The sequence below is a fragment of the Pongo pygmaeus genome, chromosome 6 (assembly GCF_028885625.2).
Source record: "Pongo pygmaeus isolate AG05252 chromosome 6, NHGRI_mPonPyg2-v2.0_pri, whole genome shotgun sequence".
Lineage (NCBI taxonomy): Eukaryota > Metazoa > Chordata > Mammalia > Primates > Hominidae > Pongo > Pongo pygmaeus.
In genome coordinates this window covers 984,578-1,000,912 of record NC_072379.2, presented here as the reverse complement: position 1 = coordinate 1,000,912, position 16,335 = coordinate 984,578, and the positions used below count along the sequence as shown (strand labels likewise).

The 16,335-nt window shown below is 54.3% G+C and overlaps 1 protein-coding gene across 1 annotated transcript; it reads left to right on the top strand.

Annotated features, from left to right (window-relative positions):
• Positions 1-3,212: 3,212 nt before the first annotated feature.
• On the top strand, positions 3,213-13,554 carry LOC129040947 (cytochrome c oxidase assembly protein COX19). The gene is made up of 3 exons (XM_054495897.2): positions 3,213-3,350; positions 5,496-5,607; positions 9,181-13,554. Exons 1-3 carry the CDS (start codon positions 3,269-3,271, stop codon positions 9,257-9,259), a joined length of 273 nt encoding a protein of 90 aa, XP_054351872.1. The 5' UTR covers positions 3,213-3,268; the 3' UTR covers positions 9,260-13,554.
• Positions 13,555-16,335: the final 2,781 nt, after the last annotated feature.

The following is a 16,335-nucleotide window of genomic DNA, read 5'->3' as shown; positions in this document are numbered from 1 at the left end:
TTTGTATTTTTTATAGCCATAGGGTTTCAGCATGTTGTAGCTGGGACTACAGGTGTGTGCCCCTACACCCGGCTAATTTTTGTATTTTTTTATAGACGTAGGGTTTCAGCATGTTGCGAAGGCTGGTCTCAAACTCCTGGGCTCAAGTAGTCTGTCCACCTCGACTTCCCAGAGTGCTGGGATTACAGGTGTGAGCCACCGCCCCCAGCCCCTTCCCCACTTTTTACACCGGTGAACTGCTCATAAAATTCTTTCCTCTTCTCTCCCAGCTAAAGATCTCATATAAAGCAATAATCATTTGCCAGGTGACAGTCAATTAAAAGCCGGTTGTCACCTCCAGGCCACAGGTCCCTCGGGGCTCCCAGACAGAGAGGCTTAGGGCAGCCCCAAGGGAGGGGCTGTCCTTCCACTGCTAAGCGGCTGCTGCAGTCAAGTGAGTGAGCGCTTCTTTGCTGGGTAATAAAAGCTCCCATTGTTCACAGCCCTGGAAACGTATTAATGAGTAACCCAGTGTGTGGGCCCTTGGTTCTAGCCATGTAAACATAGTTGTTTATATGACAGGAACAAGGTGCAATTTTCCTTTTGTAGTTTTCAGTGGGCCCAGAGCCCCAGGCCAATCAAGGCCCTGACAACCGGATTTCTGCAGCCCTGGGCCCTCCCTTTGGGGCCTTGGCGTGAGGTCCCCACTGCCCTGCGGTTCAGAAACATTCAGTGCCAGACTTGCGGCTCAGCTCTGGGCACACGGAGCAGAGTCCGACCTCGGGCGCAGGAATCTAATGGTGTGCGTTGCAGAGGGGCAGGCTCACCAGGGCCCACAAGGGGGAGAACTGGAAGCCTCATGGGGAGGGGACGCCTGGGCCAGGCTTGAAGAAGGGCAGGCCCCAGGGTGGGGGCTGTTGGGCCGCCTTGACCAAGCCCTTGTCTGCAAACAACCCCTGGGAAGTTGCAGGAACTGGCTCCTAAGCAACAGTGGTTTCAGGTCTCACCAGGGTCCACAGGGGGCCAGGCAGCGAACTCAGTGTTGCTGGAGACCCACTGTGCTTACCACGAGGGCCTGGCCAGTGATTGTGAAATGGGTGGGATGGATAAGTGAGTGGAGGCTGGAGCTTGGGCCGCCCATGGCGCTCTAAAAGGGCCAGTGTTCGACTTCCTCATGGCCAGGGCATGTGGGTACAGCTTCAGGGCTGGGAGAGACTCCGCAGGTAGAAGCTGGAGTCTTCACTGAGCCCTTTCCTACGACTGCTGTTGCCATGACAACATCGACACGCAAATGCTGGGCCTTACCGCTTACAATACACTTTCATTCTGTCCTAGGTTGAGTTGTAACTACCCTCCACCCCCATTCGTATGGTGAAGCCACCAGGACCTTAGGATGTGACCTTTGCTTTGGAAATAGGTGCCGGGTGCAGTGGCTCATGCCTGTAATCCCAGCCCTTTGGGAGGCTGAGGTGGGCGGATCACTTGAGGTCAGGAGTTCGAGACCAGCCTGGGCAACATGGTGAAACCCCGTCTCTACTAAAAATAAAAAAAATTAGCCGGGCGTGGTAGCGCATGCCTGTAATCCCAGCTACTCGGGAGGCTGAGGCAGGAGAATCTCTTGAACTCGGAAAGTGGAGGTTGCAGTAAACTGAGATTGCGCCATTGCACGCCCGCCTGGGTTAAAAAGCGAGACTCTGTCTTGAAAAAAAAAAAAAAAGGGGCCAGGCGCGGTGGCTCACGCCTGTAATCCCAGCACTTTGAGAGGCCGAGGCGGTGGATCACGAGGTCAGGAAATCGAGATCATCCTGGCTAACACAGTGAAACCCCGTCTCTACTAAAAATACAAAAAAAATTAGCCGGATATAGTGGCGGGTGCCTGTAGTCCCAGCTACTCGGGAGACTGAGGCAGGAGAATGGCGTGAACCCAGGAGGCGGAGCTTGCAGTGAGTGGAGATTGCGCCACTGCACTCCAGCCTGGGCGACAGAGCGAGACTCCATCTCAAAAAAAAAAATTAAAAAAAAAATTAGCTGGGTGTATTGGTGCATTCCTGTAATCCCAGCTACTTGGGAGGCTGAGGAAGGAGAATTGCTTTAACTTGGGAGGTGGAGGTTACAATGAGCCAGGATCCAGCCACTGTACTCCAGGCTGGACAACAAGAGAGAGACTCCGTTTTAGAAAAAACAAAACAAAGAAATAGGGTTGCTGCTGATGTAATTAGTTAAGATGAGGTTATTGGGACAGCCCCTAACCCAACAAGACTGCTATCCTTATAAAAAGAGGAAATTTAGGTTGGGCATGGTGGCTCATGCCTATAATCCCAGCATTTTGGGAGGCTGAGGCAGGAGGATTGCCTGAGCCCAGGAGTTAAGGACCAGCTTGGGCAACATAGGGAGACTCCATCTCTACGAAAAATACAAAAATTAGCCTGGTGTGGTGGTGTGTGCCTGTGGTCCCGGCTACTCAGGAGGCTGGGGTGAGAGGATCGCTGAGCCCAGGAGGTCGAGGCTGCAGTGAGTCGTGATCACGCCACTGCACTCTAGTCTGGGCAACAGAGCAATACCCTGTCTCAAATAGCCACTGCACTCTAGTCTGGGCAACAGAGCAATACCCTGTCTCAAATAAATAAATAAAAATAGGAAATTTGGACATGCGCAGGACACCATGGGAATGTAGGGGCCAAGACCAGGTGGTGCTTCTGCAAGCCAAGCAACCTCAGAGGCTGGCGGCTTCCAGAAGCTACGAGGCTGGGACTGTCCCCAGGGCCCCCACTCTGCCCACTGCTTGGACTCCGGGCCCCAGGACTGAGAGTACATTCCTGTTGTTGAAGCTGCTCGGTGGTGGCACCTGGCTCCAGCAGTCGCAGGCAGCGAGTCCACAGGCTCTCCTGTCCCTCCTGTGCCGCCTTCCTCCCCAGATGGGCCCCGTGATGAGGCCTCTGTGCGATGGGGAAACCGAGGCCCCAGCAGACACCTGGGATGCAGAGACGCCGGCACCTCTGTGTCCCCTCGGGCAATTCGCTGAACCTTTCTGGGCCTCGGTTTCTCACCCGTTCCAAAAGCTGATTCTGCTACCGACTGCTGTGAGGGTCCCAGGGGACGGGAAAGCCCGGGCAGCGCCCACCAGGGCTCAGGAGCTTGCTGACTCCGAGGGGGCGGGGCCTGGCCTGGGCAAGGGGCGGGGACGGGGCCCGCTCGACGTGCTCGGCGCTCCCGGGCGGTGCCTGCTCGGCGCTCCGCCGGCCGCCCTGCGTACGCCCGCAAGGCGTTCGCAGACTCCGGCGTCGCCAACATGTCGACCGCCATGAATTTCGGGACCAAGAGCTTCCAGCCGCGGCCCCCGGACAAGGGCAGCTTCCCGCTGGATCACTTAGGTGAGCGGCGGAAGGTCGGCGGGCAGGGGTCTGGGATGGGGGGTCTGGGTCGCGGCCCAGCGCGGAGCCCTATGGGGTGCCGGCATCTAGCACGGTGCAGGCGGGGAAACTGAGGCACGGCGCCCCCCCCCCCCCCCCCCCCCCGCTCACCCCACAGCCGCGGGTCACTGCTGCGGCATGGACCCTGCAGGTGGGAGCTGGCAGGACCGTGGCCCCCGTGACGAGGGCAGCGACACCGACTTCTTGCGTCAGGCTTCCGGGTCCCCGGCTCCGCCCTGAGTCACCCGGAGAGCTGTCTGTGCCCCGGGTTTGCAGAGCGGGGCATTCGGCGGCCACGAAGCCCGCAGCTGCAGCCGGGGCTTAGACGGTGCCTAGCGGTGTCTGCTGCAAAGCTCAAAAGTGCCGCTGATCTCCCAATGCTTCTGGCCAGATTCCGGTGTGGGGTTAGTCGTTAAATTGCCTCCGTGGACATGAAGGCTTCGAAAAAGGATCTGTGTGGGCCGGGCGCGGTGGCTCACGCTTGTGATCCCAGCCCTTTGGGAGGCCGAGGTGGGCGGATCACTTAAGATCAGGAGTTCGAGAGCAGCCTGCCCAACATGGGGACACCCCGTCTCTACTAAAAATACAAAAATTAGTCGGGTGTGATGTGCCTCGCCTGTAGTCCCAGCTGCTCGGGAGGCTGAGGCAGGAGAATCGCTTGAACCGGGAGACGGAGGTTGCAGTTAGCCGAGATCGGGCCACTGCACTCCAGCTTGGGCGACAGAGTGAGACAACGTCTCAAAAAAAAAAAGAAAAATGAAAAGAAAAACGATCTGTGAATTACTCTTTCCCAACATTTTATTGTGACATTTTCAAACAGCAAAAATGAAAGAATTTTTACGCTGAACTGTCCTGTGACTATCACCTGGATTGCCGCTTAACCTTGTACCGGGCTGACTTTACCTCACTGTGGGTTTTTTCCATTGTTGTTTTCAGCATGTTTATGAAGGAAACAAGTTTGGGTTTGATTGTTTTTGTGTTGAGACAGGGTCTCACTCTGTTGCTTAGACTGGAGTGCAGTGGTGCAATCATAGCTCACTGAAGCCTCGGCCTCCTTCCTTTCTGGCCTCAGGGGAGTCTCCCATCTCAGCCTCTAGAGTAGCTGGGACTATAGGTGTGCAGCACCACACCCAGCTAATTTTTTTTTTTTTTTTTTAGAGATGGGGTTTCCCCATGTTGCCCAGGCTAGATTATTTATTTATTTATTTTTGAAATGGACTCTCCCTGTGTCGCCCAGGCTGGAGTGCAGTGGCGTGATCTCGACTCACTGCAACCTCCGCCTCCCGGGTTCAAGCGATTCTCCTGTCTAGAGTAGCTGGGACTATAGGTGTGCAGCACCACACTCAGCTAATTATTATTATTTTTTTATTTTTTATTTTAGAGATGGAGTTTCCCCATGTTGCCCAGGTTGGATCATTTATTTATTTATTTTTGAAATGGAGTCTCACTCTGTCACCCAGGCTGGAGTGCAGTGGTGTGATCTCGACTCGCTGCAACCTCCGCCTCCCGGGTTCAAGCAATTCTCCTGCCTCAGCCTCCTAAGTAGCTGGGACTACAGACACCCACCACCATGCTTGGCTAATTTTTGTATTTTTAATAGAGATGGGGTTTCACCAAATTGGCCAACCTGATCTTGAACTCCTGACCTCAGGTGATCCGCCCACCTCTGCCTCCCAAAGTGCTAGGATTACAGGTGTGAGCCACCTCGCCCAGCCTGGATTATTTTTAGGAGATAAGGTCTTGATCTGTTGCCCAGGCTGGAGTGCAGTGATGTGATCAAGCTCACTGCAGCCTCGAACTCCTTTGCTCAAGCAATCTTCCTGCCTCAGCCTCCTGAGTAGCTGGAACCACAGACGTGCGCCACACCTAGCTAACTTTTAAGTTTTTTTTTGGTAGAGATGGAGGTCTCACTGTGTTTCCCAGGCTGGTCTCAAACTCCTGGGGTCAGGTGATCCTCTCAGAGTGCTGGGATTACAGGTGTGAACCACTGCGCCCGGCCTGAGGAAACAAGTTTTGAAAGGAAAAGCAGCGCAGCTCTTAAGGCTGTTATGTGGTTGCATCACGTTTCACTCTGAAAAGAACATGCTGTTTTCTTTCTCATTCTAGGTGAATGTAAAAGCTTTAAAGAGAAATTCATGAAGTGTCTTCATAACAATAATTTTGAAAATGCTTTGTGCAGAAATGAATCAAAAGAATATTTAGAATGCAGGATGGAGAGGTGAGTACAGCTAAGCGATATGACTTCCACCTCCCGCTACTCCAATTAAAACTTTTTTTTTCCTAAAAGGCCATTACAGTGTGTCTTTTTCAGGTCTGGAATTCAGCTTGTGTTTTTCAGGACTGTAGAATTGTTTGCCCTTGAAATGGAGGCTTATCAGATGAAATTGTACCAAAAGCTGTTTCACAATCTTGGGAACCTCTTCTTGAGCGATAGCGTTATACATGATTGCATTCCTGAGAGCGTTTTCTTTCCACATTTGGTTGCTACCGACCTGTCATTAAGGTTTCCAAATCGTGCATCATAAAAATGCTGACTGAGTCAAAAGACTGAAGGTCGTGGGTATACAGTTTATTTCTTTCGCATTCTCAGATGTTAAAAATATGCACTGGGTTGTTTTGCTCCACTTAGAGTTGTTGGGAATGTGACAGGGAGGACAATAGACTATTTAAGAAATGATGAAAGATGAATGATTCTTCCTGTCGTAACCAGAACTCACCAACGCTCACTTTTAAACAAAACAAACGCGTTTGTAGCTATGATCCCCACAGCTTTTACTTAAAATAAGAGCTATTCTAATCCCTTATGCAAAAAAAGCATGTAGCATATAATTATATGATGGTGGTGGGAGCTTTTATTTTTGCTTTTCGAGGCCATGATTAGCTCACTAAGCATTTTGGTCTTCAGACAGCTGTGTCTCTGCTGAAGACAGGTTGACAATTCACCCATCCACTTTGAGCCCTTTTCATTTTCCCATAACATACTCAGACATTTCCCTCAAGGCAAAAATCCGCTGTGCCTTTCGGGCCACACAGGTGTGTTCGGGGTTATTCGTGTGGACATTTGGGGCCATAAGGATGATGGGCCTTTTCAGTGGTGTGGACCTCCTGTACATTTGGGGCTGTAAGGATGATGGGCCTTTTCAGCGGTGTGGACTTCCAGTGAGGCCACGTTCTGCCTTTGGGGCTGTTGCTTAGGCTCTTCCAGGGCTCACATTTGTCCAAGGGCCACACTGAATCTGTCTCTTACCATCTCTGATTGTTTAAGTAGCACGCTGGCTGGAGCCACGTGTTTAAATTAGTCTTAAATTAATGCGTCTTTAGAAAACTGGAACTGAGAATTTCTCCATGGCGCTGCCAAGCTTTAGAGACGGTGTGAATTGGGCTGTGTTCATGTGAGGGTGTGAGCAGGCCTCCTGCTTCATGCTCAGCTTCCACTTCAGACTCCTGAGGACAGCTGGGAGGAAGGGAGCCAGGGCCAGTGCCTCAGGTTGTCTCGCAGATTGGCCAGGCAATGTTTAGGCAAATGTTCAGGGCATGTGTTCTGATTTCATTGTTTTTTTATTTTTATTTTTATTATTTTTTGAGACGGAGTCTCACTCTGTCGCCCAGGCTGGAGTGCAGTGGCGCGATCTCAGCTCACTGCAAGTTCCGCCTCCTGGGTTCACGCCATTCTCCCACCTCAGCCTCCCGAGTAGCTGGGACTACAGGCACCCGCCACCACGCCCGGCTAATTTTTTGTATTTTTAGTAGAGACGGGGTTTCACCGTGTTAGCCAGGATGGTCTCGATCTCCTGACCTCATGGTCCGCCCACCTCGGCCTCCCAAAGTGCTGAGATTACAGGCGTGAGCCACCGCGCCCGGCCTTTTGTTGTTTTTTGTTTTTTGTTGTTTTTTTTTTTTCTTTTTAAAAATCCTGCTGTTTCTATAAGGTCAGTTATTTTGACCGTAGAATTTTGATTGGTTATTTGTTCATGAAAATCATCAAACATACAGAAGTTGAGGATAGTCTGCCTCTCATAACTGGCACCCACCCTGTGTTTAGCCATTTCTTTTCTTCCTTTTTCCTTCTGTGCTAAAATCCTAGACGTTACTTTACTCCCATCTCCGTGTGTGTCTGTTTAGAAAATGGACCACAATAGAGTTTTTAAAGTTGTCTCGTGAGGACTTGGACCATGTTAGCCTGATGTGAAAATACAGGTGTGTTTCAGATGACCACCGTGGTCTGAGATCTCAAGCCTCTGCAGTGATTTAGAAGTTCGCGTCCTGTCCTGGGGACTAGGCACCGGGTGTCACACAGACACGCTGGTGGAGCAGCCTCACCCACTGCCGGCAGCACAGAGTGCATGGGGGCGTCGTGGGATGATGCCGGGCCTCCTGGCTGGGTTATGGGGAGGGTAAAGGACGCCATCCCTGTAAAGCACAAAGCAGGATCGGGGGGCCTGTCACCATGTGTGAGTTCAGGTGATCGTTACTATTGTCCTGAAGAGCGTGGGGCCCATAAAGAGTCATGCTGAGTCGTGAATTTCACGCCTCAAAGATGGCTGCACTGCGATAAACAGCTGGGAATTATTTTGGCAGGATGTGGTGGCTCACGTCTGTAGCCCCAGCACTTTGGGAGGCCAAGCAGGAGAATCACTTGAGCTCAGGAGTTCAAGACCAGCCTGGGCAACATAGTGAAACCCTGTATCTACAAAAAATTTCTTAAAAAATTAGCTGGCTGGGTGCAGTGGCTCACGCCTGTAATTCCAACACTTTGGGAGGCCGAGGTGGGCAGATCACTTGAGGTCAGGAGTTCAAGACCAGCATGGTGAGACCCCACCTCTACTAAAAATATAAAAATTAGCCAGGCATGGTGGCAGGCACCTGTAATCCCAGCTACTTGGGAGGCTGAGGCAGGGAGAATTGCCTGAACCTGGGAGGTGGAGGTTGTAGTGAGCTGAGATCATGCTGCTGCACTCCAGCCTAGGCAACAGAGTAGGACTCCATCTCAAAAAAAAAAAAAAAAAAAAAATTAGCTGGCCGGGCCGTGTGGCTCATGCCTGTAATCCCAGCACTTTGGGAGACCAAGGCGGGTGATCACATGAGGTCAGGAGTTCGAGACCAGCCTGACCCATGTGGTTAGATGGTTAGACCCCATCTCTACTAAAACTACAAGAATTAGCTGGGCGTGGTGATGTGCACCTGTAGTCCCAGCTACTCGGGAGGCTGAGGCACAAGAATCACTTGAACCGCTGATCACACCACTACATCCCAGCCTGGGAGACAAAGTGAGACCCTGTCTCTAAAAAAAAGATCAGGTAACTGTCAACCTGAGTCTCAGTTCCGTCTGGGTGGATGGCAGCCTGAGGTCTCCTCTGCCAGGGTGCTGTGGACGGTGGCGGGCACAGGTTCCAGGAATTCGGACGTGAACATCTTCAGGGGTCATTATCCTGCCAATCAAGGCAAGTCTGAGAGGTCAGCGTGAAGCTGTTGTCCAGATACATCTTTTACCAGGACGTGGGGAAGTGTTGTGTGCTGGGGGCAGCAGGTGCAGCTGCCCCTCTTGGGCATCCCAAGAGGCCCCAGGCCTTAGGCCCTGGGACGTCTCTAGGTGGTCATGTCCTCATTGTCCTGTTGACTCTGTCCAGTGGGGAAGGCACCAGCCACGGGGGCCGAGGCCAAGGGGCCGCTCTCCCAGGACGTAGATGGAGGTGGCAGGACCCCCGGTGTGCGGTGAGAAGCCGGGGCCTGCAAGGGCCCCTCTCGTCCTCTCTGCACCTCCCGCCCTGACAGCTTTCTCTTTTTCTTTTAGAAAATTGATGCTACAAGAACCATTGGAGAAACTGGGATTTGGAGACTTGATTGGTGGAAAATCAGAGGCAAAAAAATGAATTTTGATGAGAAGACCCCTGGGCCGTGTTCAGTGGTCTCTCGGGACGGAGGGCATCATCCTGCCTCTTAGGTCGGCGAAGGCCTGCGTGTGGTGTCCTTAGAAATGGGCTTCAAATAGAGGCTCCAGCCCTGTGGGGGCGTCTCCTGGGTAGGGAGTGGTGTCCCGTTTTCCCTTAGGAGGGTGTTTCTGCATTGAACCCCTGAGTGGGACGGCGTTCCCGGCAAGGCTGGGAGGGAGGCGAGCGTGGGGCCTTTCTGAGTTCAAACAGGTAAATGCATAAATTTCAATCCCTTCTGAACACAGATATCATCAGAAAATGACCATTCCCTAGCAGGATGTTTTCGTGTTTGTATTCGTATATGCCAGTTCATTTCCCTTAAAAAAAAAAAAAAAGTGGAACACAAAGTAGGAAGTGAGAACCTTCTGGCTTTGAATGGATTTGACTTCTTGATTCTTTCTGGTGTTGCCTGAACACCAAGTTGCTTCATAATCAAAGGGTCATTTTCTGGTTTGTATCAGACCGTATTTATAAAGTTGGGTATTTAATTTCAGTAACTCCTATACTTTAACAGAAAAAGAGAACCTGAGTCCATTTGCAGTTAGGCTCGCACCGGCTGTCTTCTGTGCCAGCCAGCTCTGCCCGAGACCCCGGCACATGTTCGCAGCACGGCCTGGCAGAGGCCCCTGAGCGGAGTTCTCAGCCCATCTGTGCCAGCCAACTCTGCCCGAGACCCCGGCACATGTTCGCAGCACGGCCTGGCAGGGGCCCCTGAGTGGAGTTCTCAGCCCATCTGTGCCAGCCAGCTCTGCCCGAGACTCCAGCACATGTTCACAGCAAGGCCTGGCGGGGGCCCCTGAGCGGAGTTCTCAGCCCGTCTGCGCCAAAGTTGCCTGTGGGTCATGGAAACCCGGCCCGTGTCCACCCAGTGCGTCAGGCCAGCCGGGGCCCAAACCTGTGGGTGGAACTCAGGTGCCTGCACATCTGGGGCCTCAGCCAGACCTGTCCCCTTCCCAGGCACTGTCGGAAAGGGGCTAGCTCCTGTCTGGTCAGTGGAGGACGGTGGCAGGAGATGGGGTGGGGGGATCCAGGTCACGTCCTCTCTGGCGACCTGGCAGTGGCTGTCTCCAAGCCCTGGCAGGTGGGGCCACCAACCTGGCTGACCTCAGGCTCCGGGAAACAGGCTACCCTCGCCCCTCTGCCTGTGGGTGGCTGAGGCTTCTCAGCCCATGTCCAGTTCTCTGCAGCAAAGGCCGTCTGTTTCTGTCCTACATGGGTGGCCCTTTGGTGGTTAAACATGTCCCTCCCCTCCCCACAGAACTGAGTACCTGTTGCGGCTGGGCCCGCCCAACCCTGTGTCCCTGCACCCATGGGTTCTACCACTTGATTCGGCTGCAGCTGTCACTGTCCCGTGTCTGCTGTCAGGCCTCTGAGCGCTGCAGACGTATTAACATATCACCGCTAGTTTATGGAAAGTCTTGTTTCTTATTAGAATATTTTGTGTAGGCACAGGGTTGCCCCAGCACTGTTTCTAGCAACCCCAGTGTCCTCACAGTGCACGTGAGCCGTGACGCAGCCACCGTGGGGTCCGTGCTGACGCGGTGTGGCCACGTGCCATGAGCTCGCCAGCTCGCTGCGGCTGTATGGCCTGAGCTTACTGTGAAGTGGAGACAGGCAGGGACACAGGAAACTACAAACAGGAAATCCAGAAGTAGGAGCTGGAGCTGATGGGCATAGCCGGCCGCCAGCCCCTCCGAGCACCCCTGGGGGTGGAGTTCTGGCTGTCGTGGCAGAGGGTTTCACGTGCTCAAAAAGTAGACGAACCAGGATGTGAGGGGAACACAATAGACCATGCCGACGGAGCTCCCGGACCCGGGCCGGCACCTCTTCCCACCCGCCGTCGGGAGCGCTCGAGCCTGGGTCGGGCCTGCCTCTTCGCTCGCACCGCACTCTGACCTGCTGATGGGTGCGCCCAGGCTGGGGCCTTCCTCTTCGCACTGGAGTCTGACCCATCAGGAGTGTGGGGAAGACCATTGACCAAAAGTGGGAAAGATACTGTACTCTAGGTAGTAAATTTGTTTTTTGCGTGGATGATTCTGAAGTTGTATTCTGAGATGGAAAAAACTAGAAATACATTGTGGATGATGAGAGCCAGGTGTATTGAGCTCCTGCTTTTCTAACATACAAAGGTAACTGGATAGAGAAATAGAGTGATCGCCTTCACCTGGCCAGGGTGTGCTCCGAGACCCCAGCGGGTGCCTGAAGCCACGGATAGTCCCGAATCCTGTCCAGGCTGTGTTTTTTCCTGTACGTACCTGTGATCAAGTCTGAGGTGTGACAGCAAAACTGACAGAACTTTGTGCTTCCCTCTTCAAAATGTCACAGATGGGCGCTGTGTTCTTACCGGAGATCTTAGCAACCTCGGCATCTGGCTGTTTTTCTTATAGGTCAGGAGTTTCCACCTTTTCCCTTAAAGGAAGCGCTTGGCAACTTCTCTGGTGTGTCTGAGTCGCCAGCATCACCACTGTCGTGTTTTGGGGCCATTCTTAAGTAAAATAAAAGCTTCTTGGACCCAAGCGCCACATCACTGCGACGGTCGGTCTGATCGGTCTGATCACTGAGATGGCTGCTGAGTGCCTGGCGCGCAGGGTGGCGTGGACAGCCCGAAACACTGGACAGAGGGAGGGTTGATGTCCCGGCAGGACGGCTGCTCAGAACAGTACAGAATCAACAACTCATAAATGGTTTATTTCTGGAATTTTCCACTTAGTATTTTTGGACTGTGGCTCACCATGAGTAACTGAAACTGTGTGTAAGGGGGACTGTTGTGAGGGGCTGTGCACAAATGCTTCCCAGCTCTGCCCTGAGGGCCTGGAAGCAGTAACCCCCGCACTCAGGGTCTTGGCCCTGATACCATTCTCTAAGGAACCAGGGCCAGGCCGGAGAAGGTATCAGATGAGCTAGAGAGTGAAGAATTGCTGAGATGAGGGGACTTGTTGAAATAACACGGGGGGATGGGAAGGAGCACACGGTGGCCAACCTGGGGCAGTGTGAGCGTGAGAATAAACAGGCTGGGTGCGGCAGCTCACGCCTGCAATTCCAGCACGCTGGGAGTCCGAGGTGGGAGGATCACTTGAGGCCAGGAGTTCAAGACCAGCCTGGGCAACATGGTGAAACTCTGTCTACAAAACAAGAAAAATCAGCCGTGTGTGGTGTCACCTGCCTGTAGTCCCAGATACTCAGGAGGCTGAGGCAGGAGGATCACGTGAGCCAGAGGTTAAGTCTGCAGTGAGCTGTGATTATACCACTGCTCTCCAGCCTGGGCAACAGAGCAGGACCCTGTCTCACAAAAAAAAAAAAAAAAAAGGAAACAAAATTAATTATTGTAACGGGCTGTAGCCCACAGAATAAATTGATATCCAGTAGTCTATACAACATAAGTAATTGGGTAAACATGTCAGTGGGGGGAGGGCCAGGTCTGTCTTATTAATTCTAATATAGAAGAAATTTTGGGAACAGGAAATCGCTGTTGCAGAAACCACACTGGTGACAGGTGCGGATTACAACCCTCAGTGGGCCGGGTGCGGTGGCTCACGCCTATAATCCCAGCACTTTGGGAGGCCGAGGCAGGCAGATCACTTGAGGCCAGGAGTTCAAGACCAGCCTGGCCAACATGGAGAAACCCTGTCTCTACTAAAAATACAAAAATTAGCCGGGGCTGGTGGCGCGTGTCTGTAATCCCAGCTATTCGGGAGGCCGAGGTAGGAGAACCACTTAAACCAGGAGGCGGAGGTTGCAGTGAGCCGGGATCGTGCCTCCACACTCCAGCCTGGGCGACAGAACCGTCTCAAAAAAACCCTCAGTTGCCATGAAGTGAGTGGTGACGTGTGGTGCGAAGCAGGTGTCTGCTGAGTCTTGAGAAACCTCCCCTTGAGATGCGCAGTGACCTCCGAGGAGACAGTGGCCACATCACAGCAGAACGGCAGAGGCCCCCTTAACCCAGCAGTCACCGCCGGGAGCAAGCCGCACAGGCAGCACCGACCGACCTGGGGGCGTCCCTGAGGGCCCGGTGTCACCTCTGGTTCTCTTGCCCAACTGCATGACCTGAATGTAATCCCAAAGGGACATCAGACACAGACCCAAACCGAGGGGCCTTCTGCGAAGTGACTGGCAGCGCTGGCCCAGTGTTATGTAAGATGTTATTTGGGGAACTGGGTATACACACTGTCCTATTTTTGGAACTTTTTGGAAGTCTGAAATTATTTTGAAATGAAAAAAATATGCTTTGTATGAAACTGTAGTGGAATAGATTGAGTAGATTCTCGTTTCGAAATAACTTCAAAGAGTTTCCAATAGGCATGATGCCGGCATGAATGGTTTCAGCAGGTCACAGGCAGAGAAGCCGGAATCCCAAAATAGCGCCATTGTGTGGACAGCCTGACTCCTTACAAACGCGCAGTGGCTTCCCAACGCTGCCTTTGAGTTTCTGGGTCTGGCTGCTCAATGTGTTGTGTTTAAGAATCCAGACACCCTGCTGTTCCTGCCAGAGCTTCTCACAAGATATTTCGGGTAGTTCATCATCTGTCATGTGCAGAATGCATTTTATTTCTCATAGACGCTTGTCACGATAAGCCGGCCACATTATTAAAAGGCTCCCAAAGACAATTTCCAGAGCATTTTCCAAGCGTTCCCCTTGGGCATGAGGTAAACCAGAGGTAGCGTGGTCATAGGCCCGGCCCGGTGTTGCTTCCCAGGAGGGGAGGTCTGACCTGGAGGCCCAGAGCCCCCCCAGGGTCAGGTCTGCAGCCGCAGGGCTGATGCGCGGGGCCTCATTTGCACAGGCAGTGTAGCCGGATCTCAGCCCTGGACCTGTTCCACCCAGGCCTCAGGAGCAAGGCAAACTGCCTTCTTCCTGAAGCTTCCTGTATCGGTTCCTCTGGCCGCACTAACAGATTACTGCAAGCCCAGTGGCTTAAAGCACCGCAAGCATTACTATTCCAGAGCAGAGTCCAAAAGGGGCCCAGGCCAGACACGATGGCCCACGCCTGTCATCCCGGCAGTTTGGGAGGCCAAGGTGGAGGATCGCCTGAGGCCAGGAGTTTGAGACCAGCCCTGGCAACGTAGTGAAACCCTGTCTCTACAAAAAAAATTGTTTTTAACTTACCCTGGTGTGGTGGCATGCACCTGTAGTCCCAGCTACTCAGGAGGCTGAGGCAGGAGGATCGCTTGAGCCTGGGAAATAGAGGCTGCAGTGTGCTATGATGGCACCACTGCACTTAAGCCTGGGAGACGGAGCAAGACCCTGTCTCAAGTTATAAATAGCCCAACAGGGCTGTGTCCTCTCGGCAGGCTCTGGGGAGAACCTGTTTCCCGCCTTCTCTGGCGCTGAGGCACCTCAGTCCGGGCTGGGACTTGGTCCAACCTCAAGCCAGCAGTGCAGTCCCTTCCGATCCTTCCGACCCCTGTCCCTGTGCTCCTCTCTGTCCGGCTCTGACCTGCCTCCCTCTCAGGACGCTTGGAACTGCACCGGATCCTGCTAATCCTGGACCATCCCCATCTCGGTCCCAAACAACCCGATCTGCCATGTAAGCACCATGTTCACAGGTCCCAGGGGCCAGGATGCAGACATCTTCAGGGACATTTTCCTGCCCCCACACCTCCTGGTTGTGAGGCATGTGGGTGGCTCAGGCTTGGCCCGGGGCGGTAGCAGGTCCCTCTGGTGGGAGGGGCCCCAGGCCCCTCATGGCTCTGGACGGCTGTGCACCTCAGCAGGTGTCCCTGCTCAGAGGGGAGGCTGGTGGCTTACTCGTCCACTCTGAAGAGCCAGGGGGCGGGGGTCATCCCTGAGGGCACCGGGGTTGGTCTGTGGGGCCCCCTGCCAGACAGGGCCGGACAGAGCACGGTGCTTTGGGGCGGGGGATGGGAGCCCACCCCCCTTAGCCTGCAGGGGCCGTGTGACCTTGGAGGAAGCAGAAGCCCTGTGGTGGGGGTGGCCCCTGCTGGATGGCGGCAGCACCACGGCACCCTCGAGGGTCACCTGCAGAGGCAGAGCCAGGTGCGTAGCTGTCAGCTGCGGCGGGGACAGTGGTTTCTGCAGCTAGGCCTGTGCTCCAGGAGCCAACAGGCTAGGGCCAGGGTCGTGCGTCTTGAAGCCCCAGGCCTTCCTGACTGGGCAGCTCCCTCCTACCACCTGCCCCCGCTGCCACCTGCCTGCCACCACCCTCAGCCCCCCACTCACCCCCACCGCTCCTGCCTGCTCAGTTTTCAGGGGGTATGGAGACCCAGATGTGGCCCAGATCAGGGCAGCACAGGGCAGGTGCCTATGAAGTGTGGGGTTCAGTGAGGGGCTGAGCCAGAGCCTGGGCGGGGCAGGGGTCTACCCACTGGTGGGGGCTGCAATAGGGGCTGGGGGAGGATGGTCCAGGTAGGGGCCCTTTGGGCAGCAGAGCCACAGACCCTCCCTGGGGTCCCCAGCTCTTCTCAAGGCAGACGTGGGAAGGCACCAGCCCTCATGGGCGTCCGCTGGGGTGGGGATCCTGCTTCACCGAGGCCTCTCTTGACGGGAGTGGCCTGGACGTGGGGCTGGCAGGGCTGGGATTCTTTGAGGCCACCAGTGCAGATATCAATCCCTGTGTCACAGACCACCCCGAACTCAGGGCCTCACACAGCATCTTCCAGCTCCCACACCTATGGCTCTGGGGCTGGCTGGGCTCAGCCGGGCGGTTCACACACAGGTGTGAGGAGGCTGGAGTCACTGAGCTCTGCCCTCGAGGGGTGGGTTCCAGCCCCTGGGTGGGCAGGGCTGGGCCCAGCACCTCTGTTCCTGGGCTCTGTCCGCGTGGCCTCTGCAGCGTGGAGGCTGCGGGGGGGCCCAGCTGTGTACGTGGAGGCGGGGCAGAGGCGAGGGGCAAGGCAGAAGCCGCATCCTCCTGTGACCCCATGTCAGAGGTTACAGGCCACTGTCCTGCAGGGGCCGGGACGGTCACGGCCCACGTTGCAGGTGGGAATGAGAGGAGTGTTAAGTGTTAAGCACACTGGCGGGGGAGGGGCCGGGGAGGGGAGGGAAGTGTGGGAGA

Coding starts and splice junctions, on each gene's coding strand:
- LOC129040947 (XM_054495897.2), top strand. CDS start 3,269: ATGTCGACCGCCATGAATTTCGGGACCAAGAGCTTCCAGCCGCGGCCC. Junction 3,351..5,495: donor CTTCCCGCTGGATCACTTAG/GTGAGCGGCGGA, acceptor TTCTCATTCTAG/GTGAATGTAAAAGCTTTAAA. Junction 5,608..9,180: donor TTAGAATGCAGGATGGAGAG/GTGAGTACAGCT, acceptor TTTTTCTTTTAG/AAAATTGATGCTACAAGAAC.